The 25,344-nt window shown below is 63.2% G+C and overlaps 2 protein-coding genes across 8 annotated transcripts in view; one reads left to right on the top strand and one right to left on the bottom strand.

The window, feature by feature from the left end:
• Positions 1-25,344, top strand: part of Cdin1 (CDAN1 interacting nuclease 1) — a 210,017-nt gene that overhangs the window by 160,102 nt on the left and 24,571 nt on the right. The window lies entirely within an intron of this gene.
• The window catches only part of Meis2 (Meis homeobox 2), a 174,338-nt gene continuing 170,684 nt past the window's right edge, over positions 21,691-25,344 (bottom strand). For 2 of the 5 annotated variants that reach the window (XM_048331942.1, XM_048331943.1), the window contains exons 11-12: positions 24,001-24,090; positions 23,701-23,800 (exon numbers count right to left, since the gene is read on the bottom strand). In XM_048331942.1, the coding sequence (XP_048187899.1) occupies positions 23,742-23,800; positions 24,001-24,090 (149 nt within the window). In that variant the 3' untranslated portion in view covers positions 23,701-23,741. Of the gene's footprint in view, positions 21,866-23,700; positions 23,801-24,000; positions 24,112-25,344 lie in introns of those variants that run through there. The other 3 variants (XM_048331940.1, XM_048331941.1, XM_048331939.1) reach the window with 2 other exon arrangements.

Below are 25,344 nucleotides of genomic sequence, written 5' to 3'. Positions count from 1 at the left end.
CCACCAAAGCTTGTAAGTCAATGTTTGCATTACATCCTGGCGCATGTGTTTCTGCCGTGTACACAGCGTGGGATGTGGGCTGGGTGCCAGGGCGGGCCGGTCGGCTCCGTTTGCTTTCTAGGTTCATAGCTGACCACCACTGGGGGGAGGAACCGTACTTCCTGCTGCTCATACCCCCAAAAAGTGACACCTGAGGAAGGGACACAGAGGGATTTTGTCCTTGAAGAGGAGGGGCTGGGCACATGGGAGAGGGGCCGGGCTTTTAGGGCAGCTGCCGCCTGCCAGGACAGAGCTCCAGGTGTGAGGAGAGGAAGGGGGGAGGAGGAGGGGGAGGGGGACGGGAGGAAGAGGAGGAGGGGAAGGAGGAGTGGGGGGGAGTGGAGGAAGAGGGGAGAGGGGGGAGGAGAAGGAGGAGGGGAGAAGGAGGGGGGAGAGGAAGAAGAGGAGGAGGGGGGGTGTCCACCTGAACCAGAAGAAAGGAGGAGGGGGAGAGGAGGAGGGGGAGGGGGAGAGAAGACAGGGGAGGGGGAGAGGAGTGGGGGTCCTCTACCTGACCCAGCTCATCGTGGGAGACCCTCTGAGAAGACACTAAAAGCCAAATGGCCCGGGGCGCTGGCAAGGTCTTGAGTTGAATCTCCAGCACCAGAGATAAAATAAAGACTCGGTTCTGGAGAAGAATCCACAGCACAAGACCACAGGGATCCTGGGCGTGGCCTCTGCTTCCCAGGGAGCTCCTCTGAATGTTCTGGAACCTTTTGACTGTGGACTGGGCTGGGCCCAGGTCCTAGGGACACCCGGCCCTCCCCACAGACTCCTCACCTGGCGCTTGGTGGCCCGAGTCAGAACATGGCAGCCTTCTCAAGTGCAGTCACCTGCTGCAAACAATTGAAAGTCAGGGGATCTAGAAACGCATCTTCTCTGCCTCCTCATGAAGGGAGGCTTGCAGGGTCCCCGGCCAGTGAGCACCCCGAGCTGTGCTCCCCGGTTACAAGAGAAGGAAAGAGAGGGTAACAGGGAGACGTGGAGAAGGCCAGGGATGGACGGGCGAGCTGGGGGGGAGGGTCCTGCGGCTGTGGTGAGCGTGGTGGTGTGTGCCTGTCTTTCCAGCCATGGGGGGATAGAACGGGTCAGATAGAACGGGTCAGGGTTCCAGGCCAGCCCCAGCAGAAAAATGCACAGGGCTCCCTGGCGACATGCAGCGTCATCGCAGCTACTTCCAGAAGCGAAAAGCTGGGAAGATCCGGTCCAGCTGTGCACTGGGGCAGAAGCCGATCCCTCCCTAAAACACCAAACAGAAACCGGTGCCTTGGAGCTGGCTCAGCAGTGAGCATCTGCCACAAGTCCAGAACCCTAAGCCCAAACCCCAGCGAGCAGAAAGGGGAATCCACTTAAAATGGAACTGTGTTTCTGTCAGTAGATATTTCAGAGATTTACTTGGAATTATTCTAAGAATTAAGGTAAATATTATGAAGTACGGCAAAGTAGATAAGTGGCAAAACGTTCCATAATTCAGTCAGTACTTCTTAGAGTCGAGAAGATTAAAGCAAGCATTGATTTGCCGCTGTGGCTCTAATTCTCCCAACAAAACTGCAAGACAGCCTAATGCACTCGTTATTTCAAACTTTACTTCTGCAGCACCGTACTGTCAACCGGAAAGATCCGAAGGTCTTTCCCAGTTGTTTTTTTTTTTTAAGCATCTCACTAAAGCCTTTGATGTTCCTGGATTCTGTGGAGCCGTCTTCCCACTCTTTGACTCCTCTAGCGGTTAGACACACTACCAGGTCCGTATAGTGGATCAGGGCTTTGCAGTTTATCATGGTGTCTGGGCATTAGATGGGTGTGAAGAACTAGCCAAAGCACTGACAGGATCAGCAAATGTAAATGTCCCCCTGAGCTGGAGGGGGGGATGGGAGGTGACTACATGATTGCTTTGCTCAGCACTTCTAACTAACGACCACTTCCCTTGCACTGCTCCACAGCTACGTGAGTTGGAGACAAGTAATTAGATAATGAAGCCCTGGTATGTGAAAGAAAACTTGCAAAAATAAGTCCAGATAGCCTGCTTTCTTACCTCCTTTTCTCCCATGTAGAAATTGGTTACTTGCTGTCTGGGAATAAGAATCCCTTTATATTCTCCCACAGATGAGTGTTGGAGTAAGAGAACATTTGTGGGAAATTCAGATCTGATAGAAGCCCAAGAATTAATATTTAAATGGGCACCACCCCAATAGATAAAACACTAGACTCAAGAATGAGTGTAGATATTGAAGCGACTACTTCTTACCAGGGTGTAGACAGCTGGGTATAAAAGTAACTGCCACTGCCTCAGGGAGTAAATCATTTGAAAATGACCACCATGGCGGTTCTTCCGCCCAGTGGAATGCGACCCCCATGCATGGCTGTAGCTGGTGAATCCTCCAGAAGCTGCTGTGCTCTCCTGGGCAGCCCCAGGATCCTTTGCTGCACAGAGGGCATTGTCCCACCCATCACTTTCCATCCTGTTCAAAGGGACCGAAGACAGGGTAGTCATCTAATGCCCTCTCCTCAACCGAATCCTCCCAGTTGTAAAACCGCTTAGGTCTCCCCGTGGGCACTGACAGTGCACCTCATTCATTACAGCAGAGGCTGATGTGCACTCTCAGAAGCTCAAGGAATGTCAAGTAACTCCAAATTAACTAGGATTATAGAAAGTGGTTTGTAATCAATCTAAACAGTTCACACTACATGGCAGGTGTCATCGGGACTGGCAAAGGCAGGCACACCCCGCACAAAGCTCCTCCGCCTTTGAGAAGAAAAGCTGTCATGTGTCACAAGCCTGAAGTCCCAGGAGGCAGAAGCAAGAGGATCAGGAGTTCAAGGCTAGAGCCAGATGCGGGTGGCTCCCACCTGTAATCATAGCTACTAGGGAGGCTAAGATCTGAGGATTACAGTTCAAAGCCAGCCAGAAAACCAGAAGTGGGGCTATGGCTCAGAGTGGTAGCATGCTGGCCTTGAACACAAAAATTCAGGGACAGTACTCATGCTCTTGAGTTCCAGCCCACAATCGCTAAATAAATAAATAAATAAATAGAGTTCAAGGGTACATGGTAAGACTGTCTCAAAACAATAGAAAAATAATAAAAAAAAAACAGAGCAAACATACTTTATCACTAAACTCACAATTAGTGTTTCTAGTCACTGAGAAATTATGAAAATTTAATAAACAACAAAACACTGATTATCAAAGTAATTTAGTAAGAAGAAGAAGAAACCAGGAAGATGGTGAAAGGAAAGCAAAGCTCTGGCAATTTGGTTGACATCTCTCTCCAGTTACCAAGCAAAGAAACTCTTACTTTAATCCAGGGTTGTACTATTCCTTTCCATCATGGCATCCTGAATCAAGTTTCCAGCCTCAAGAATGAGGACAAGAGGCAGGATGGTCCATTTGTGTTATCAGCCCGTGCAGATGCACAGCTGGACAGTCCTCCCGGAAGGCCTGGCAGCCCAGGCACAGTCAAGCCAGAGGAACCATAGACTGAAGGATACAAAGCTCTAGTTCTTGCAGCCAGTGTAAAAACTAATGATCCTAGTGTGCTAAGAAGTTTGTCAGGAAAAAAGAAAGAAAGCTATCCAGGATTATTAGCTCATAAGTGGACTTGGTATAGTTGGACACAAAGCAGGATTGACTAGAGTAAGGTTCAGGAATTCTGTTGGGAAGAGTGGTTCGTCACTAACCAGATTGCCTCAAGATTGCAGCTCATCATGACAATGGGTTTGTCCACACTCTGAGGACGGAACTCAGGTCCAGACTCCACTATCTGAAGTATTCACAAGCCATCAACTAGAAATAAGTTACATCCTTCGGGTGTTGAATCTAATATTATGTAAACTCTCTACAAGGTTGGTTTTTTTTTGTTTTTGTTTTTTTTTTTTTTTTTTTTTTTTTTTTGGCCAGTCCTGGGCCTTGGACTCAGGGCCTGAGCACTGTCCCTGGCTTCTTCCCGCTCAAGGCTAGCACTCTGCCTCTTGAGCCACAGCGCCGCTTCTGGCCATTTTTTCTGTATATGTGGTGCTGGGGAATCGAACCTAGGGCCTCGTGTATCCGAGGCAGGCACTCTTGCCACTAGGCTATATCCCCAGCCCTACAAGGTTGGTTTTGAAATAATCTCCGTCAAAACCTTGGGGGAAATGTTAATGTAAATTAGATATCTGGGATGCCTTCAAGCGTTCGCCCAGGCGTGGATCGGTACGTGTGCGTGAGGAGCTGGCTGTGTCCGGGAAAAGGCCGTCTCGAGTGGTCGGAGGGTGCTGGCGGGTGCCCTATGGAGGCCGAAGCACAGCGGCCGCTCCAGAGGAGGAAAGTCCGCTGTACAGCCAGCCCGTGCACTCCCAGGGGGTCTTCGCCATCGTGAGAGTGGCGAGGACCCGGGAGTACCCAGTGCCTTCCTGAGCAGCCAGCAGAGCAGGGCCGAGCTGAGCCAGTGGCCCAAGGGACCAGCACTGTCTCGCCTCCCGCGCCAGGTGTCATCAGTGTCAGGGAGCTGGCATGGCTGAGGGGTCTGGGAGCCTTGGGGAGCGGCTGGTCCGCTTGTTGCTTGATTGTGATGATGGCTTCATTGGTCAGTAGATGGCAGGTGGGTAGATGTATCTTACACATAATGTGTCATGTTGTGTATTTTATTTGCGTTCAGTTCATTATGCACCAGGGCTATTAGAGTCAGCAGGTGTGTGCCACCCACTTTCTGCCCTGCTTCATGCCCTGAGGCATTGACTTCTGGGTAAAATGTCGTAGATTCCCCGGCTCTCTGGCTTCTGATTGAACTCAGCCATCAGAAAGAAGAGCGGCAAGCCTGGCGCGTCCGCCATGTCGGCAAGTCTGTCCGCGGCGGCCTTGAGGCGAGGCGTCCCGACCGGGGGGCGGGAAGCAGAGGGGCAGGAGAGGAGGATGGAGCCCGAGCTGGCTGCCTCGCTCCTTCCCCTCTATTACTCCCCACCCACCCACCCCCTGCCCCCCGCAGGACCTCCCGCCTTTGGGTGGGCGCTGCCCCCCTTCAGCTCAGGCCCTCCCCCTCCGCTAACGCTGACCTCGCACGCAGCCCGAGGCCTGCTTTCCACCCACTGCCGCGCGCGGCCTTCTCCCTGCGGCTCCCCTCGCGTGGAACTCCAGAAGGGCGCCGTCCAAAACCACAGGAAGAAGGCCGGGGCCGGCCTGGCGCCCAGAGCCGCCGGGGGGACGCGGCCGGGGGGGACGCGGCCGGGGTGGACGCGGCCGGGGTGGACGCGGCCGGGGGGGACGCGGCCGGGGGGGACGCGGCCGGGGGGACGCGGCCGGGGGGACGCGGCCGGGGTGGACGCCGCCGGGGGGACGCGGCCGGGGGGACGCGGCCGGGGTGGACGCGGCCGGGGTGGACGCCGCCGGGGGGACGCGGCCGGGGGGGACGCGGCCCGGCACCGGCTCCCCCGCCCTCGCGTCCTGCGCTGTCTTTAACGTCTACACGGTGCTTCCGTCGTGCCAATGGGGAGGAACGTGGACCCTGAACTCACCACTTTCCACGGGGGGGGGGGGGGGGAGGCGGAAAGCGCTCGCCTCCACGCTGGACCGTCGTCCCGGGTGAGCGCCGCCCGTGGCTCCCGCCGTGGAAGCCCGCCGCAGACGCCCTGACCCCCTCCGCGGAGCCGCGCCGCGCATACGCACGCGGACATATGCACGAGCATATTTGCTGCCGTGTTTGTATTCACAAAAGACAGGAGATCAATCTTAAGTGTTGAGCGATAGAAAACCAATTAAGCCGCGCTTCCTCCCAGCAGTGCGCTGCCCTTCCCCGGAATCGGGAGGGGGGGGCCCTGTGTGCTGAGGCCGAGGCCGGGAGAGAAACCGGGTGCCGCCCCCCCCACCGCAGCCCCGGCCCGGCCCTGCTCCTCGGGCCTCCGCCTCGGCTCGGCTGAGGGCCACGGCCCGCGGGTGACGGGGCCTCCCCGCCGTGGCTCAGCCTCCCCCCTCCGCCGCCCCGCGTGGCTCGGGTGCGGGCGGGTCAGGGCTCCGCAGGGCTCCGCAGAGGCGGGGCCTCCACCCTCCCAGCCTGAGCGCGCGCTCTCTTCCTGCCGAGACCCGCAGGCCTCACTACGTTCATGAGGGAAGCGTCCAAGTTCCGTGGAAGGGAGGAGAAGCGATGGCTTCCTGGAGATGCGGCTGAGCCCCAGGGTGGGGAGGGGGGGCGGGGGGGGGCGCTTTCTGGGTGCGCATCGCGGGTGGAGTTTCTTACCGTGTACATTCCCCGTTAAAAGCAAAATAACACGGGGCTGGGGATATGGCCTAGTGGCAAGAGTGCCTGCCTCGGATACACGAGGCCCTAGGTTCGATTCCCCAGCACCACATATACAGAAAACGGCCAGAAGCGGCGCTGTGGCTCAAGTGGCAGAGTGCTAGCCTTGAGCGGGAAGAAGCCAGGGACAGTGCTCAGGCCCTGAGTCCAAGGCCCAGGACTGGCAAAAAAAAAAAAACAAAAAACAAAAAACAAAAAAGAAGCAAAATAACACGTTAGGAAAGAGTCCCGGCTTCACCCCAAGACAGGGAAACCACGAGTGCTGAGCGTCCCCTGGCGTCTGTCCGTCAGTCCGTCCGTCCTTGCGCGCCGGTGAGCGGTGGCGGCGTCCCGTGGCGCGCGGAGCGGCCCGGGCGAGCGTGGTCGCTCAGACGCCGTCGGGGCGGCAGCGTGGGGCTGCGCTCGCTAACGCGTCCCCTGCGTCCCCTGCGTCCTCTGCGCCCCCTGCGCCCCCCGCGCCCCCCGCGTCCTCTGCGCCCCCCGCGTCCTGGAATCCCTGGCTACTCAGTCAGTGAGGTTTGACAGGCGCAGGCCTCCGGCCCGCCGCCCTTCCCTCTGCGCCGTCTCCCGGTCACGCAGGCCGCCCCGCCCCGCCCCGCGCGCCCGCACCCACGCAGGGGCGCACCGCGAGCGCAGACGTCAGCCTGTCTTTTCGTATTTTGGGCAGCGGCGTAGCAGGGGCGGCGTAGGCTGCGAACCCAATGCCTTCCCTCGAACCCGAGCCGGGAATGCGCTCGAGCACCGGCGCTGGACAATGACTGCCTTCAAAATAACCGGCGGGCTCCGGCCGCGCGGGCGCCCCACGGCGCCGCCGCCCGCTCAGGCCCGCCGCGCCCGGCTGGGTGGCTTCGCTGCGGCGGTGGGGTGACCGCCGCCCCCCGTTTCCTCCCCGCCCGCAGGTCAGAGGAGCCGCCGCCTCCCCACACCCACGCCGCGCCCGGCAGCGTCCCCGCCTGCCACGAAGTGACTCGTGTGCCACGCCCGACCCGCGTGCCCTCTGCTCCCGCTCCTTACGCTCCGCGCCCGCCGCCCACCGCGGCCCGGCCCCGCCTGCGCGCCCCGCCGCCCGCCCACCCACCCACCGCGGCCCTGCGCGCCCACCGCCCACCCACCGCGGCCCAACCCCGCCCGCGCGCCCGCCGCCCACCCACCCACCGCGGCCCTGCGCGCCCGCCGCCCACCCACCGCGGCCCAACCCCGCCCGAGCCCCCGCGCCCACCGCCCACCACCACCCACCGCGGCCCTGCGCGCCCACCACCCACCCACCGCGGCCCAACCCCGCCCGAGCCCCCGCGCCCACCGCCCACCCACCCACCGCGGCCCTGCGCGCCCGCCCACCCACCGCGGCCCAACCCTGCCCGCGCGCCCACCGCGGCCCGGCCCCGCCCGCGCGCCCGCTGCACCAGCACCCACGAGCCGGACCACAGCAGGAGGCTCGCGGGGGCCACGCGCAGGCCCAGGGGGACCAGGCCGTGCGCTTGGCAGCGTGCGCGCGTCCAGCTTGAGGCCTCGCTGTTGTTCCTTCGTTGATTCACTAAAACACGAGGAAAGAAGTCTTTAGATCCAAACCGACCTGTAAACGGGGGCTTAATTGCTTCAGTGCAACGCGAACTGTTAACGAACAGGATTCATAAACAACAGCAGTCACTGTCGCTGCAAACGAGATCTTTCCTAGGAATGCCTTCTAGTATTTACGCTGGTTTGTGTGGGCAAAATATCAGGAAACCCGTGTTATAGAAAATGCTAAGCGGCTGAGGCGGCGGGCGATTTCACTTCTCCTTTATTAAAATGTGTGTAATGGCGGGGTGCTCAGGCAACCACCATAGCTCGTTTGTCCACTGACTGGAGCGGACGTAATTTGCTCCTTGTCTGAGACTTGACAGCTGCAAGGGTCACGTTAAATGTCAGTGTAAAATGGGCTACAGCTTGGTTCATATCCTTGGAACAATTCTGCTCACAAGGGTCCCAGCATTAAAGTGATTTTGGTAATTAAACTGATCATTTCCCAGAGCCCGAAGCCGTGGGCATGTTCTGTAGGTGGCTGGTGTGCGTGTGACACGGTCGCGCAAAGGTTAGCGAGGCTTCGAGCTGCAGTCTGACACCTCAGGGACGTTCTCCCTCAGCATCTATTGATTTACTACTAGTACGCAGTTGTACAAAGGGGTTTCAGTTCTACAAGTGGGGTTATGAGAACAACACATCTTGGTCCACACCACCCCTTCTCTCCTCATCCCATCCTGCCCTCAAGGCGTGTAGTTCAACCCCCACACGGGGTGCAGTGAGCACGAGGACGCCTTGGCCCCTGTGCTCCTTCCACTCGGGTGCCCCCATGAGCATTTTCCAGACTCTCGATATTCATGTGGTCGAATGGTTTGTCAGTTATTCAAAGGAGGTACACCACTGAACTCCTCCCCTCTGTACACCTTCCCTCAGAGGGTGTGCGTGTGTGCACGCACGCGTGCATAGAATCCTGAAGATGTTGCCGTGTAGGTTTGTGTTTGGCGTTTTAGATCTGACTTCCATCTACAAGAGGAAGCCAGTGCTGTTTTTCTCTCGGAGCCTGACTTGCTTCACTTACCATCGTTTTTCTAAACTCCTGTCTATTGGTTCTGCGTGTCCTTGACCCCCGCCCGCCCCCCCCCCCCCCCGTCCGTCGTAGGGCCTCTGGGCTGTTTCTGTAGCTTGGCCAGGTGGACGCGGCAGCAGGGCACAGGGTTGCACGTGTGTCTTCACCGTTTGCTGACTTGGAATGGCCAGGGCGGCTGCCCAAGCGCGTGGCTGGGCTGTAGGGCAGTTCTGTGTCTTGTTTTTTGAGGTCTCTCCCGACGGCCGCCTGGCGCTCCCGCCAGCAGGGCCCGGGGCTCCTTTCTCCCCCATCCTCCTGGGGAGAGGCGGATTCTCGGTGCTGTGGAAGTGCCACTTCCTCCGTGGCCAGGGGCGCTGAGCAGTTCCTCACGTGTTTATTGGGCGTTCCTGCTAGGAAGAGGCGCTCTGGGGCGGAGTGATCTGATCCCTAGAACATGTTGAGACTCAGCATTGGCTATTCCTATTTGTTGTACTTCTTTTTTTTTTTTTTTTTTGCACTGTAAGTAGATAGGCTGAGGCTGAACTTCTGTTAAAGATGGCGTCGCTTACCCGTCGCCTATCCCTCCAGGAACAGAGGCCTAAGGCTACCAGTTAGCAATGGTTCCGCCCTGAAACCCTGGTCGCCGGTGCTGTGTGTAGACCCCTCTGCCCTCTGGCAGCCTGAATGCGGTCCTGGGGCTGGGCCGGGCTGGGCGGATCCTCCTCCACCGCCCTCCCATCGGCCCAACGCAGCGCGGGCCTCACCTTCTTTCTCCCTTGGCTTCCAGAGTAGAGCTGCTAAAATGGATGCTTCTAGAGATGATGGCACTTAACTGACCAGTGCCTGTCCCTAAAGCTAGAGCTGGGAAGACAGCAGCTCCTGAAGACAAGGCAGAGCACCCCCAAAGTAAAGTTTTACATGCAGAACAGCACTCTATATTCATTCAATGCACCATTCTGCAGTCTCCAAATGAATTGATTAGTGAGAGTGGAACTCGCCGAAGTGTCAGACATTGTTCACACGTGGTCCTGTCTAAGCGGGGACAGCAGTGTACTGACGGCCATGGGTAACTGAACATGATGCTGTACCAGCACCAGTAGCGGTAGTGACTAGGGCTTTAGCCTGGTGGTAGAGGACTTGCCTACTGTACTACGGTCTGGGCTCTCTGCCTATCACCAGAAATAAACACAATAAAGTTGTATATAGTAAAAAAAAAAAAAAACAATTGGCATTTACTGAAAGTCACCCAGAACCAAGTATGGAGATAAATTTCTTTATACAATAATTCACTTGATCATCATGTAAAATCTCTGTGAGATCTTTGAAGTATTAGTGACTTTGCCTAGGCTCATGTGGGATTTAGCAGCTGAGCTTCCGGGTGGACCCAGTGAGTCTGACTGTCGGGTAACATTTGAACCCACAGCTCTCCTGCCTTTGTTGCTTTTAAAAGTCCGAAAGGTCGCCAGGCACTGGTGGCTCACACCTGTCACCCTAGCTATTCAGGAGCCTGAAATCTGAGGGTTGTGGATCAAAGCCAGCCCAGGCAGGAAAGTCCCCGAGACTTTTCTCTCCTCAGAAAAAGCTAGAAATTGCACTGTGGCCCAAGTGGTAGAGCACTAAGCCTTGAGCAAAAGAACTTGGGGACAGTGCCCAGGCCCTGAGTTCAAACCCCAGCACTGGCTTGTGCACACACCTATTTTTGCTTCAGAACTTTGCATAACCAGAGGACATTTTTGTGTGTGTTGTTTCCTTTGTGGCCTCTGTGTCCACCTTAGTAGAAATAATCCCAAAATATTTCTACAGAAAGTTTCCCCTAATCACGTTAGCGATGTGAACTTTAAGGGAAACTGCTTGAAGAGCTCCGAAAGAGAATGAGGTTAAACCAGGTCAAACCGGGTCGGGGGAGCACCGGAAACAGAGGAAGACCTTCCCGCTGACGAGGGGAGCTGGATTCCAGTGCACAGGGAATCTCCTGAGTTTCTATGACACAGGGGATGGGTGAGGAGGACAACTGTGAGTGACGTTTTTGACAGCAAGTTACAGAAGTGACCGTTTGTCTGAGGAGAGCAGGAGTGAGCAGGAGAGAGAGGAGGGGTGAGCCAATCTCGGGAGAGGACAGGATTCCCCTCTGTGGAGAACCGGGGGGCCGGGGGGGGGGGACCCATGGGAAGATCATTTAGAAGCAAGGAGCTCACATCAGATGAAGTCTCCCTGGCGGAGACGCTTGGGGAGGCCAAGGGTTTCAATTATTCCTATTTGCATGGTGTTTCTGCCTCGATGGTAAAAGCTAAGGTGCAAGCACTTTGCGTTGCTACGAGTACACTTTGCTAGTGTGCAGCTGCTCGTGACAGGCCGTCCAGACCAAACTGGCAAGCAGACCAGCCAGGATGGTGCTCCTATTGAATGAGAATTTACTTGTGGCGACACGGGGCGGGAAGATGGTAGACAGATCCGCACATAGCATTACAGAGACCGCTATAGCCGGAAGGGCAGAACACAGGAGAACACTGCGTAAGAAGCAGAGCCGCCCTGGGCTCTCGCAGTGGCGCCCAGCGCTGAGCTCCAGTTCTCGGGACAGGCAAGAGGGACCCGGCCGATGCCCACTCCGAGCTAGGAGAGCCACGCCACGGGAGGGTTCTGTTTTGAATTGTACCTTAGGTTAAGGATGTAACAATCAGTGGAAACAGGATGAGTAGCCCGTAGCATGTTCCAGAAAAACTATGGAGTGCTGTGTTACAGAGGAGCTTGGAGATGAGCGAAGCCCATGTGCACACGCGTGGAGTGTGCTCCTCTAGCTCCTCAGTGATTGATAGGGGCTTCCATTTCAAGGTGTGCAAATTTCAATTGTTGGTGGTATCGCTTCTTTAAAAAAATTATATTCTTACAGCAAAGATGCAAACTGAGACAGGATATACATAAAGCATCAATTTAGCACAATATCCACTTAGATTCTGAAAAAAAATGGCATTGGGAGTTTTTCAGAAAATCTGAGGAGCGTTTTTTAAATTGCTTATGCTTTTTAGAATGCTTAGCATTTCTGTTGGGAAAACAACTTGTCTTCCTGTTCAAAATCTGCGCGTGACGCTGGCGCCGGTGGTGGAGGGGGGACGGTGCCCAGCGCGACCCCTGGCCCCCCAGAGGCGAGGCCGGGGCTGGGGGGTGAGCCCCTCAGCCCCCCCCACTTGCCCCACCTCCCCGCTGTGGGGTGAGCTCCGGAGGAAGAGGGGTGCATGGGAAGGCAGGTGCCCGGGACCTCCCAGGTTTTTCTATTGGAGAAGTGGGTTACAGGTGCACCTTGCAGATGCCGTAAAACACGGGTGTTTTTTTCTCATGAGCTATTAGGTGTTTGATGCTCATGACTGAGGCCGTGAGAGGTTCCTTGGCAAGATCGCGTGCACACGCGCGCACACGCGCGCACACGCAAGGTAAAGTGTTTGGTGGGAGCCCGTTGGCTCTAAGTGTCGTGGGTTTGGGGGCCGGGCCGGCTGGGCGCGTGGGGGGGGGTCTCCAGGCTCCTGTCCTGCTGTGTTCATGAATATTCATACCCCACGAATCATTTGCAAGCCAAATTCCTGTGGCTTTTTCACCCCATCAGTCTTCTGATGAGTGGGGGTGGCGCTCGGCCTCGCCCTCCTCCTGCAGGAAGCGCCCCGCGGCGGGTTCTTCCCGTGGACGTGAAGGGGGCGCTGCTTCCTGACCGGCAGCCCTGGCGGGGGGGGGGGGGGCGGTGCTGGACGTGAGGGGGGGGCTGCAGGCTGCCCTCTGGCCCTTCTGTTGCTGTGGCCCCGAGTGTGGCCGGGCCTGGCGCGGGAGTGGGGCGGGCGGGGCGCCCCGCGGAGCCCGCGCCCCCCCCCCCCCCCGGCCCGCGGTTGGCGTCGTCGGGGCTCCCCGGGTCCGCAGGGGCCGCGGCGCCGGAGGTCGCAGCCGGGGAGCGCGGAGCCTGGCCCGCCGCGGCTCCCACCCGAGGCCGCGCGGGGCGCAGTGGGGAAAGCGAGCCCCCCCCACCCGGGAATGACGGCGGGGGGGCTCGAGCTGGGGTCCTCGCGGCGCCCTGCCCCGACGGAGCGCCTCGCCCCAGGCCTCCCGGCCGCGCCCGGGGTGCGGCACCACGGCCGGGGCCCCCAAGGCCCCCCCCTCTGTGGGGCGTGGGGCTGGGGTCGCCACCGGCGGGGGCCGGGGTGCCCGGCCTCCCCCCCCCCCGGCCCCGTGCACTCCAGGGCCTTCCCGCCTCCCCTCCCCCCTCCGGGGCCCCGCCCGCGGGCTCGGGCCGGTGGGAGCGGAGCGGGGCGGCTCCGGGGAGGGGAGGGGGGAGGCGGGTAAGGGGGGGCAGGGAGCCGGGCCGGCCCTGGTCCCGCCCCCGCCCGCAGGGCGACGCTCCCGTCGGGGGGGGCGGGGCGGGGCTGCCCGGCGGCCGTGGGCCCCGTCTCATCCCCGGGCCCCGCGCAGCCGCACACGGAGCGCCGCGCACGCACCTTCCTCAGGAGCCTCAACTCGCCCGCGTGCCCCCGCCCGCCCGCCTTCCCGCGACCCCCGCCTCGCCCCAGCCCCGCCCCAGCGCGGGCCCCCGTCACGGGTGCGGGACGGCAAGGGGGGGCGCGCGGGGCTCCGGCGGGGCCTCGGGCTCGGCGCTCTGCGGGGCGCGGGCGGCGGGCGAGGGGGCGCCGGACTCCGGGCTCCTCCCGGTGCGGGGTCCGGGTGCGCGGGTTGCGACCCGCAGGCGTCTATTTGGGGGCGTATTGGGGGGCGCTTCCCCAGGCCGGTGGGCGCCGGGCGTGGTGGGTGTCGGGGTCCCCGGGCGCGGGGCGCGGCCTCGGGGCCTCGTCTGTTCCCGGGGAGCCCGAGGTCAGCGGCGGGCCGCTCGGCTCCTTTTCCTCCCTTTGCCCTAAAGCAAAACAGCCCGGAGGGGGCGGGCGGGCGGCCCAGTGCGGGAGGGGGGGGGCGGGCGGCCCTGTGCGGGCGGGCGGTGGGTCCCCGCCCTGGGTCCCGCCCGCCCCCCCCCCCCCGCTCTGGGGGCCTCACCTTCATCTCAGGGCCCCCGCCCCGTGTCCCCCCCCCCCCCGACGCCGTCCGTTCTGACCCCGGCCCCCGGCGTCCGTCCGGCTGTGGCCGCGGGAGTCAGGCGGGCGCTCGGGGCGCACAGCGCCCCGCATCGTGTCCGGGGCGGGAGCGGCGGCCCTGGGCCCGGACGCCCCCGAGGCCCCGCGACCCCGTTCTTCTAAACCGCAAGACAGGAATCCGCGGGGCCGGGCACGCGGGCAGCGCTGCGCGACGGCGGGGACCCCGCGGCCGGGGCCCCCGGTGCAGCCCGCGCTGGGCCCCGCTCCCCCCGCGTCGGGGGCCGGTGGTCCCGTGGTCGAGGCCGCACCGCGCCGCGGGAGCCCCAGACAGGAGCGCGTGGACGAGGCCCGAGGGGCACAGACAGACGCGCACGCGCGCGCGCACGGACAGGGGCGCGCACACCGCGGGGGGGCTCCGCTCCCCTCCCCCCTCCCCCAAGGAGCGACTGTGAATTCCCCAAGCGACTTCCCTGGAAAACAACCTGAGCGGGGCTGCGCGGGGTTGTGCGCCCCCCCCCCCCCCCCCCCCCCCCGCCATGCGCCGACCGCGTCCTCGCACTTGGAGCGGGGCCTCCGAGGCCTCCATGGGGGAGCGGCGGGGCGGGGCGCCGGGCGCGGGGTGGAGAGGGCGCACGGGGGGGGGGGGGGGGGGAGGGAGTGCGGGATGGAGAGGGCTCACGGTGGGAGGGGGAGTGCGGGATGGAGAGGGCGCACGGTGGGAGGGGGAGTGCGGGATGGAGAGGGCGCACACGGGGCGGGTGCGGAGTGCGGGGTGGAGAGGGCGCACGGGGGGAGGGGGGGAGTGCGGGGTGGAGAGGGCGCACGGGGGAGGGGGAGTGCGGGGTGGAGAGGGCGCACGGGGGGGGGGGCAGTGCGGGATGGAGAGGGCGCACACGGGGCGGGTGCGGAGTGCGGGATGGAGAGGGCGCACGGGGGGAGGGGGGAGTGCGGGGTGGAGAGGGCGCACGGGGGGAGGGGGAGTGCGGGGTGGAGAGGGCGCACGGGGGGGGGCAGTGCGGGATGGAGAGGGCGCACACGGGGCGGGTGCGGTGTGCGGGGTGGAGAGGCCGCGCGGGACGGCGAGAGCGCGCTGTGCGGGCCCCGGGCGCTGGGCCGGCGCCGCCCCGCCGCGCTCTCCGCGCCGTCCGGCAGGGGGCGCTGCGCCGTCGCCGGTGGCGGCTGCGGCGCGGGTGGGCGCGGGCCTGGCGGTCCCCGCAGCTGCGACTGGCGGGGTCCGTGTGGAGCGGGCGGGTGGAAGCCCGCGATCCCGCCGGTGCTCACCCCGGGCTCCGGCTCGAGCCCAGTCTGCCCCCGGCCCCGGCGCCCGGCCCGGAGCCCCGCACGCACGCACGCACGGGCGCACGCGCGCACGCAGGGGCGGCCTCCGGGTGCCGTCTCTGCCCTGGGCCCCGCGCACCGGGCCGGGGCCGCTCGCGATCGCGTCCCGGAGCCGCAGCGCGCGATCTCCCCCGCGGGGAAAGCGGGTCCGGTGGGGGCCCCCGCCCCGGCCCCGCACTCGGGGAGCGGCGGGAGCGCGCGCTGCAGGCGGGCGGGCGACGCGGGCGCCACTGGGGGGGGGGGGCGCCCCAAACCACGGGTCCCCAGGCCGGGTCGAAAGGTCAACGCCAGGCCTGGAGCTGAGCGGGGGGGGGGGGGGGGGGGGGGGGAGGTCTCCATGGGGAAGTCGGGGGCGGGAGAGGAGGGGGGCGCGGCCGGCCCTGCGGGGCTGGGAAGCCATGGGCTCTAATTCAAAGAGGCCACCGGGCAGGGAAAGCTCCCCCCCCGCCGGGTTATTAATCAGGGGCGCTGCCCCCCCCCCCCGCCCGCGGCCCAGGTCCTCTCCACAGGGCGGTTTCCTCTGCTGCGGGGCGAGGCGGGCGGTGGGCGGAGTGCGGGCTCCCCGGCCGGAAACTTGGGCTCGGCGCGGGCCGGGGCGGGGTCGGGCTGCCTGGCGGGGTGCGGGAGCCGGGGCTGCGGCGGGAACGCGGGCCCTCGGGAGCGCGGGCGGCAGCTGCCCCGCCGCCCCCCGGCCCCGCCGCCCCCCCCGGCCCCGCCGCCCCCCCCGGCCCCGCCGCGCCCCCCGGCCCCGCGCCGCCCCCCGGCCCCGCCGCCCCCCCCCGGCCCCGCCGCCCCCCCCGGCCCCGCGCCGCACCCCGGCCCCGCCGCCCCCCCTCCCGGCCCCGCCGCCCCCCCCGGCCCCGCCGCCCCCGGGCCCCGCCGTCCCCGTCCCCGTCCCGTGCGGGCGACTCCGCGCTGGGGGGGGGGTGGGGGGCCCTCGCGCCGAGGCCGCACGCGGGACAAGTTCAGAGTCTAGAATGTTCCTGAACAGAGGGGCGCCGCCCCCCCCCCCAGCCCGTCACCGGGCGCCAGGCTGCACCGCTCCGCTCCACCACCATTCCCGGCCTCGCGGGGCGCGGGCGCGGGGCGGGGCCGGGCTTGGACCCCGAGTCCGGAGCCAGGTCGTCCTGTGCCGCAAACTTCGCTGCGGGGCCCGCGCCCGGACGGCGGGAACCGAGAGGACGCGGGGGGGGGGGGGGACGGGAGGGGGGCGCCGGGCCCCGCGGGGGGGGCGCAGCGGGCGCGGGCTGGGAGGGGGCTGGGGGGGACGGGGTGGGCGCAGCGGGCGCGGGGCGCGGGCTGGGGGGGCGCGGGGGCCCCCGACGTCGGGGGGTTTTGCGCGGTGGCCTCCATTGATCAGCGGGCGCCGCTAATGCAATTATCCTCATCAATGGGGCTGCACGGGATCATTATGCGGGTGACATTGATAAATGACCCGCCGGGAGCGGCCTCCGGCGGCGCGGCCCCTGACCCTCACACCCACGCCAGGTAGCCATGGAGACACCCCGGGACCCGGCCCGCCCGAGGGGGGCGGGGAGGGGCCGCCAGCCAGGGCCCGGCCAGGGAGGCGCGGGAGGGAGGGGGGAGGGGACCCCACACCCGCACCCCAGCGACCTTCCACCCCCCAGGGGACCTCCCCACCTCAGCCCCCCAGTCCCCAGGGGACCTCCCCACCTCAGCCCCCACCCCCAGGGGACCTCCCCACCCCCCAGGGGACCTCCCCACCTCAGCCCCCCCAGCCCCCAGGGGACCTCCCCACCTCAGCCCCCACCCCCAGGGGACCTCCCCACCCCCCAGGGGACCTCCCCACCTCAGCCCCCCCAGCCCCCAGGGGACCTCCCCACGTCAGCCTCCCCCCCAGGGGACCTCCCCACCTCAGCCCCCTCCCCACCCCCCCAGGGGACCTCCCCACCTCAGCCCCCTCCAGCCCCCAGGGGGCCTCCCCACCTCAGCCCCCTCCAGCCCCCAGGGGACCTCCCCACCTCAGCCCCCTCCAGCCCCCAGGGGGGCCTCCCCACCTCAGCCCCCCAGTCCCCAGGGGACCTCCCCACCTCAGCCCCCCAGTCCCCAGGGGACCTCCCCACCTCAGCCCCCCCCAGCCCCCAGGGGACCTCCCCACGTCAGCCTCCCCCCCAGGGGACCTCCACACGTCAGCCTCCCCCCCAGGGGACCTCCCCACCCCCCAGGGGACCTCCCCACCTCAGCCCCCTCCCCACCCCCCCAGGGGACCTCCCTACGTCAGCCTCCCCCCCAGGGGACCTCCCCACCTCAGCCCCCCCCACCCCCAGGGGACCTCCCCACCTCAGCCCCCTCCAGCCCCCAGGGGGCCTCCCCACCTCAGCCCCCCACCCCCCAGGGGACCTCCCCACCTCAGCCCCCAGGGGACCTCCCCACCTCAGCCCCCTCCCCACCCCCCCAGGGGACCTCCCCACCTCAGCCCCCCAGTCCCCAGGGGACCTCCCCACGTCAGCCTCCCCCCCAGGGGACCTCCACACGTCAGCCTCCCCCCCAGGGGACCTCCCCACCCCCCAGGGGACCTCCCCACCTCAGCCCCCTCCCCACCCCTCCAGGGGACCTCCCCACCTCAGCCCCCTCCCCACCCCCCCAGGGGACCTCCCCACCTCAGCCCCCCCCACCCCCAGGGGACCTCCCCACCTCAGCCCCCTCCCCACCCCCCCAGGGGACCTCCCCACCTCAGCCCCCAGGGGACCTCCCCACCTCAGACCCCCCACCCCCCCCAGGGGACCTCCCCACCTCAGCCCCCAGGGGACCTCCCCACCTCAGACCCCCCACCCCCCCCAGGGGACCTCCCCACCTCAGCCCCTCAGGGGACCTCCCCACCCCCAAGGGGACCTCCGCACCTCAGCCCCCCCTCCCCGCCCCACCCCCCCTTTGCACCTCCCCGACCCCAGAGAACCAAGGAGACAAAGTGGCAGCAGCCCCCCCGCCCCCTCCCAGCGGGACGGAAATGGGGTTGGCGCCCCCACCCCCTTCTTGGGGCTGTGTCATTGTGGAATCTGGTGGGGGGAGGGGGAGGGGAGGGCCCCCCTCCTCCCCATCCCCAGCGACCCCCGCTGGCCCTCCGAGCTCCCTTGGCGGTGGTGGCCCCGCTCCTGGAGTTCATTTCTACAGCTTCAACTAAAGCCGCCCCCAGGTCCCTCCCTCCCTCCCACCCCTCCCTCCCGTCCCCCCTCTGCCCTTCCCCTCCTCCCCCTCCCCCACCTGCCCTCAAGGTTGAACCCAAAGAGCAGAGCCCCCCTTCCACGCACCTGGACACGCCCGTGCTCCCGCGTAGGCACGGAGGACACGCACAGCCCCGCACACACACACGGGGCGGGGGGGGGCCCTGGGGGGTCCCGGACAGCCCGCCCGCCCCCCTGCCCTCCCCTCCCCGGGCCGGGCCGGCAGCCGGACCCCGCAGGCCAGGCCAGGCCCAGCCGCCTTCTCCTTCCCCTGGCTCCTTGCTGGGTTCCCAACCCTAAAACAGATGGCGACGAGGGAGAGCTCGGAATCTCTTAAAGAAAGGGAAACCTTTGGAATTTATTTCTGCATTTGCTGCTCCGTATAAATAAAAAAGTGTTTTTATATTACTCTTGTTTTGGAGAACATAAGCAATTTTATTCAGACTACAGTATTTCCTTTAACACTATACGGTTGTCAAAACACCCTTCCCAGTTTCTTTGCTTTTGACAGCTGAGTCTTTCTTAAATATACCCAAATCGGAACTCTTTATACTAAATAGTAAACCCAAGATGGGAGCCAGGCCCTCCGAGGGGCGATGGGAGGCATCACCCACCCGGGGCCCTAACCACGCGGCCCGGCCGGGGTAAAGGGGACGAGGGGAAGGTGGTCAGTCTGAGGTGGTGTCACTCGTGTAGAGGAAGGACAGCGCTCCGGCCCGTCCATGAAAAACGACCCCATGATTTCACAAAACACTCCACAGGAAGAAAGTGCCGGCGAGCCCTTCAGGATCGACTCCACAGGGAGGGCTTCTTGTAGCGGAGCCGAGTTCATTTCTAAGTGGGGAACTTGCCGGGCGCCACTGCTACCTAAGTGGCTTTGAAGAGCAGTGTCTCCGCTTCTACCAGGAGACGGCATGGAACACCGGGTCACACAAATCAGCCAAGCTACGTTCCCTTTTCCAGGTGGCAGAGAATTTCTACATTAAGTGTTCATTTGTGTCCAAAGTGTTATTTCCACCTTTAAACACCAAAAGCACCCGTGAACAGATTAATAAAAATATTAGCTAGCACTGCAAAGCTTTAACTCCCTTGTCCGCTGACGGAGCGCCTCCACTAGCGCAGTCCCCCTTGATGCTGGGTGTCCTCCGAGCTCACGCTTGCGGAGGGAGGGGCTGGAGGCCTGACTGGCTGTCAAGAAGGGGTGCAAAGTGGGTCAGCTAAGAACCGGGACACAGGACCACTTCCGGACAGTCACACGTTTAGGAAGGTCTTTTTTTTTTTTTTTTTGGCCAGTCCTGGGGCGTGGACTCGGGGCCTGAGCACTGTCCCTGGCTTCTTTTTGCTCAAGGCTAGCACTCTGCCACTTGAGCCACAGCGCCCCTTCTGGCCGTTTTCTGTATATGTGGTGCTGGGGAATCGAACCCAGGGCCTCATGTATACGAGGCAAGCTCTCTTGCCACTAGGCCATATCCCCAGCTCCTAGGAAGGTCTTGGAAAAGCTGGGCAGGCCGATCCCCCCTGCGCCCGTGACCTCTGGGCATGGCTGTGGGCACGGCCGTGCCATCCCAACAAGCTCCACGCTTCCAGACTATCGCGTGAAATGTGGAAGGTGGCATCTGCTGTCAGGTTTGTGTTTGTAAGTCTAGGTGCCAGCTGGCTAACCGGGGAGGCACCCGGAATGTCTCGCATTGTACCATTTATATTAAGTATTAATGAAGTAATCTTTACACTTAGTAAGCGGCTTCACCCCTAAGCCTCTCTGTAAATGTTCATCTGCACATTCAGCAGTGTTTGGGGAAGGGAGGAGAAAACCACAGGCAGAGAAGTTACCTGGGGCCCCCGCCTGGGGGATCACGTCTCCTGCAAAGCCCCTCCCCGCCGGCGGAGGGCGCCCCTGGGCACTGGGCACGGGGTGAAGGTGACCTTTCACCCTGGCTCATCTCACACACACGCGTACACACACTTACCTTTCACACACCTTCTGTTCCTGGAATTCACGGCTAGGTATCTGTTGAGAGGCTGCGGCTGACATCCTTAACGGCTGTTGGCAAGTTAAGTTTTGAATCCACTCCACCTGCAGGTGGGGGGGAACCTCCCCGCCCCCCTCCCCGTGCCCCCCCTCCCCGCTCCCTGCCTGCGGCCAAAAACCAGTGAAGACACCAACGCCTCACAAAAAATCAAAAATGAAATATTTATTACCGCATTTTGTGACTTGACACCTTTTTTTAACATAACGTCACAGTCCTCTTACAAGTATTTTAATGTAAATTTGACAAAGCTTAAAGGTAACAGCATTTTCTTCTAGTGAGGAACACGTGCTGAGAAAAGAAGATTTCATGGACATACAATACCAATTCCACAGCAGATCTGATACTAGCAAAACATTCTTTTTTTTCAATTGAGGTAAACACATAGAATATCTAACATGGAACAATTAATAGGCCGCCCTCTGCGGGGAGCGGGCGCGGTCCGCCCCTCCGCCCCGCGCGCGTGTCCGGGAAGGCGCGGCCGGGTGCGGAGCGCACGCCCCGGCGGGCGCGGGTCCCGGAGGCCCGGCCTTCCCAGGCTCTGTCCCCGGGCGGGCGGGCGGGCGGGCGGGCCGGGATCCCACGGCGTCCGCCTTGGAAAGCTCTTCCACGAAGAGTCCCCGACCTCAGAACAAGCACTGGCGCGCGAAGCGCGGACGACGCCAACGTCTGCCCGCGGCGGGGGCGGGCTGGGGGCGGCGTGGAGGCCGGGCGCGGGCGCGCCCTCCACGCTGGGGGGGGGACCCCCCCGCCACGCCCTCCAGCCCGCCCCCAGGGCGTGGAGGTGCCCGCCGTGCCTCGGGGTGGTGAATTCACGGATGAACCAAAACAGTCATTCTTCTGGGAACAACACACATAGTGTGGAAAACAAGGATATAGCTTTCTCTCTTCTAAAACTAGTCGAGGCGACATAACGGAGTGGTCAACAGAAATGTACAGGTTTAACTTAGCTCCTACGCTTATCCTACAGTAGTTGCGGCCCGGGCCGTGGTCCCGCGCGCCCCCGCGCGCCCGTCCGTGCTCCCCTGCTGCTCCGTGGACCACGACGGCCAGAGTAGCCCGGCATCGCAGCGGGCTCGAGTCCCGGGCGGAGCCCGCGCGGGCTCGGGAGGGCGTCGGCGCCGAGTCCGGGCCCCGAGGCCCCGCCGGGGTGCAGGGGGCTCCGCGCGGCGGGGGGGGGGGGGCGCGGGGCGGGCGCGGGCGGGCGGGCGCGGAGGCCGGGGCTCCTCCGTGGGTCGTCACGGCGGCGTGGGGGGGAGGTGGCTCGGCAAGTTCGAGTGCATTGGGGGTCCGTGTCGTAGCTGGGTGGGGTGCGGGCTCATCTGGGGCGGGGCGGAACTCATTCCCACAGGGCCCCCCTGAGAAGCGTGGTCCCCGGGCAGGCGGGGCGGACCTGGAACAGAGGGGCGCGGTCAGGCGGGCGGGCCGGGGGCGGGGGGCCCGCACGGAGCGCGTCCCCCCCCCCACCCCCCGTGTCTGCAGACATTCGGGGCGTGGTGTGCGTGTAACCTCACCGCACGGCAGCGCTAAACGCTTAATGCAACGAAATGCCATCACGTGGAGCTGCGCGTTTCTCTGATAAATGCAATCAAACCATAAATTCGGAGTCCATCCTTTTAAGGCAGTGAACTGTGGACGCGCCCCTTGTTTTTCTGGGTCGCCTTTACCGACAGGGACAAAAGCCTTGGCCGCTGAGCGCGGCCGGCCCGGCCCCACTGTGCTCATCGCCTCGTGGAAAACGGAAAACAGCGGCATGCGCGCTTGGAGGGGGCCGGCTTCTTACGCATACTGAAGAGGAAGCCCCCCCTCTGAGCTGGAGCCACTCTCCTGGCAGTACACCCCGAGATTGGAAAGGTCAAAGGTAAGAAGTCAGCGTGAGGTCGCGCGACGTGCCCAGTAGGCTACGTCTGGAAATTCCCCAAACACTATCTTGATGGGGTGAATAAGACATAAATAAATGAATACGCCCAGGAAAGGAGCCCCCAATCCTGACTGTGGGAAGGCGGGCCAAGCGGGGGAGGGGGGCCCTGCCCGGCCCCACGCACGGCGGCAACGCCCGGGAAGACAATGGCGCCCGCCCCGCGCGCCCGCCCGCCACGCAGGGCGCCGCTGTTTGTTCTGCGGCAGCCGCCCGCCGGCGCGGCGGATGATGATAATTAAGTACCAAATATACCATATTGTGTGGCTGCATAATCAAATCAGGAGAGGATAATACTCTTCTGTATTAAGCTATTAATGTAATTGGTCATGAAGCATAAAATATGTTATGTAATTAAATAGGCTAGAAATTATATGGCCTATATTAAGAATTATCCAAGCTGAGCAAATGTTTCCTCTCTAGCTGTGCCCGGGGACCGCGCGCGCTCCAGGTTTGGGGCGCCTCTGTGCGGGAGGGCGGGAGGCGACCCCCCCCCCCCCCGTGCCCGGGTGACCCCGAGCTCCGGAAGCCCGGGCCTCTGCCCCGGCAGAGCGCGCTCCGACCACGGGGGGGGGGGGGGGGTCCTCGCATTCGGCCTCAGGAAGCCACCAGGGCCCCGCGCCCCGCGCTGCGGGCGCCCCGTGTCTTCCGCCAGGGCCGGATCCTGTGGGCAGACTCTGAATTTTTTTTCTCAGATGTCAAAAACACTTGAAGCTTTAAAGTCTAATGGGCTTCTTAATCCAACTGCAGCCATTGAGCCTCGGTGGAAAGCCATTCCTTCATATTCAGCGGCTCCTAAATGTCTTTCCCTGTAAATTTATTGACTGGCTTTCCTGTCTTTCTGTCTCGTGTCGAAAGTCAGTAGGCACATGTAAAAAATAATCAAAACACACCGACTCCCTGGTGAAGAATCAGCGGTGTCGCTCGCTGTCATCTATCTGGACTCGGCATAATGAACTGCAGCATTTCATCTTTGCATATAAGATAATTTGGGCATCCATCGTCTCGTGACAGATTTATGTCACTCAAAGGACAGTTCTACTTTTCCTTTTTTTTTTTTTATCGCTTCATCGAAGCCTGCTTAATTTCTCTCCGTCAACTGTTGCCCCAGGACGTTCTTTTCATTCCTGGCTGGCGGCGCGCGCTCCGGCCGTGCACCTGCTCCGAGGGCGCGGCCCCCGCGTGGGACGCCCGGCCTGCCCCGGGGGCGCGGCCCGGCGGGGACGGGGCCAAAACCCCCCAGGCCCGTTTGGAACGACGTGCAGTGCGGGCAAGGGGAAAGAGGATGGGGCGCCGGAGCAGCCGGGGGCCCGCGCGGGTACTTACGTCCCGGCCTGCGCGGCCGTGCGGGTTACATGTAGTGCCACTGGCCGTCCATGCCCATGTTCATGCCCATGCCGCTCATAGGTCCTGCGGGGAGACAGAATCCACCGGCCCGGCGTCAGCGGCCGCCCCGGCCGGCACCGAGGGAGACCCCCGAGGAAGCCCCGGCCCCCACTCGCGGCCCGGGTTTGCAAAGCAAAGGGTGTGCGCGGGGCGGGGCCCACGGCGACCTTCCGAGAGGACCCCCCCACACCCGACCCGACGGGGGGCTGCGGGCGGGCGCCTACCTGCAGGCCGGATCCCCATGTGCTGCTGGCCGTCCAGCACGAAGCTGCCCATGGGCTGCCCCTCGGGGCTGTACGCCGCGCCTTGGCTCACTGAAGGATCAAGAAGAAAACCTGATTGTAGTCATTCGAGGACAGAGGAGAGAGAAGACAGACGGACAATCAGCAACTGCCGCCTGTGCAGGGAGCAAAGTCACAGCGACGACGCGGGGCGGGCGGGGGGAGTGTGGACCCCGAGCGTTCTGGGGAAGGCCAGTGCGGCCTGGGCTTCCCTGTCTCCTGACTGGGGGGGGGGGCGTGGAGACATGGAGACCCCGCTCCCTCCAGGGGCTGGAACACATCTCCACATCAGAAATGCACGGGGGGAACCTGGGTGTCATTTTTCAAGTTTGAAGTAGATTCACTGAGTATCTGCGTGTTGCCCACACCCAGGAAGGCGCAGCGGGGCAGCCCTGTTTCAGTGGTTTCAGATCTTTCCACGTCATGCCCCACCGGCCTCTGGGGGTGGGGATGCTATTTCAGTGTGGTGGGGAAATCGTGAAAGAATGGGTAATTTGGCGGGTGCTGGATGCCCGTAACCCTGGCTCCTCAGGAGGCTGAGATGTGAGGATCACGGGTCAAAGCCCCCCGGCAGGAAAGTCCATGAGACTCTTAACGCCAATGAAGCACCAGAGAATGGGGAGTGGCGCTGTCTGTGGCTCAAATGGCAGAGCGCCAGCCTTGAGCAAGAGAGCTCGCGGACAGCGCCCGGGCCCTGAGCCCCACAAATGACCAAAAAAAAAAGGATAATCTTGGGCCAGGCACTGGTAGCTGACGCCCACATCCCACATCCTCCCCGCGGCAGGCTGAGATCGCAGGATCATCACAGCCAGTAGAGTCCACGAGACTGATCTGCAATTAACTACCAAAAAGCCGGACGTGGAACTGTGGCTCGAGTGCAGCGCGCCAGGCTTGAGCCCAAAACAACAAAACCTCAGGGACGCTGCTCAGGGCCCGAGTTCAAGCCTCAGAATTGGCACGCGCACACGCGCACACACACGAAAGACAATTTCCTTACATTCTGTGTGTTACCACCGAGTTCAGCACCCTCGTGAGACACACGGTCCTCCCCACAGGGAAAGGGCGAGAAACCATCCTTACTACAGAGAACACCCCCTCCAAAGGGCAGAAATGCCTGGCTCAAAGCAAAGTGGACAGGCGGGAGTGGACGCTGGGGAGCGGACAGGCGGGAGTGGACGCTCAGGAGTGGACAGGCGGGAGTGGACAGGCGGAGTGGACAGGCGGGAGTGGAGGCTCGGGAGTGGACAGGCGGGAGTGGACGCTCGGGAGTGGACAGGCGGGAGTGGA

This window comes from Perognathus longimembris, chromosome 23, assembly GCF_023159225.1.
Source record: "Perognathus longimembris pacificus isolate PPM17 chromosome 23, ASM2315922v1, whole genome shotgun sequence".
NCBI classification, from domain to species: Eukaryota; Metazoa; Chordata; class Mammalia; order Rodentia; family Heteromyidae; genus Perognathus; species Perognathus longimembris.
Note: the sequence above shows the minus strand (reverse complement) of the source record. Positions and strands in the feature narration are given on the sequence as shown.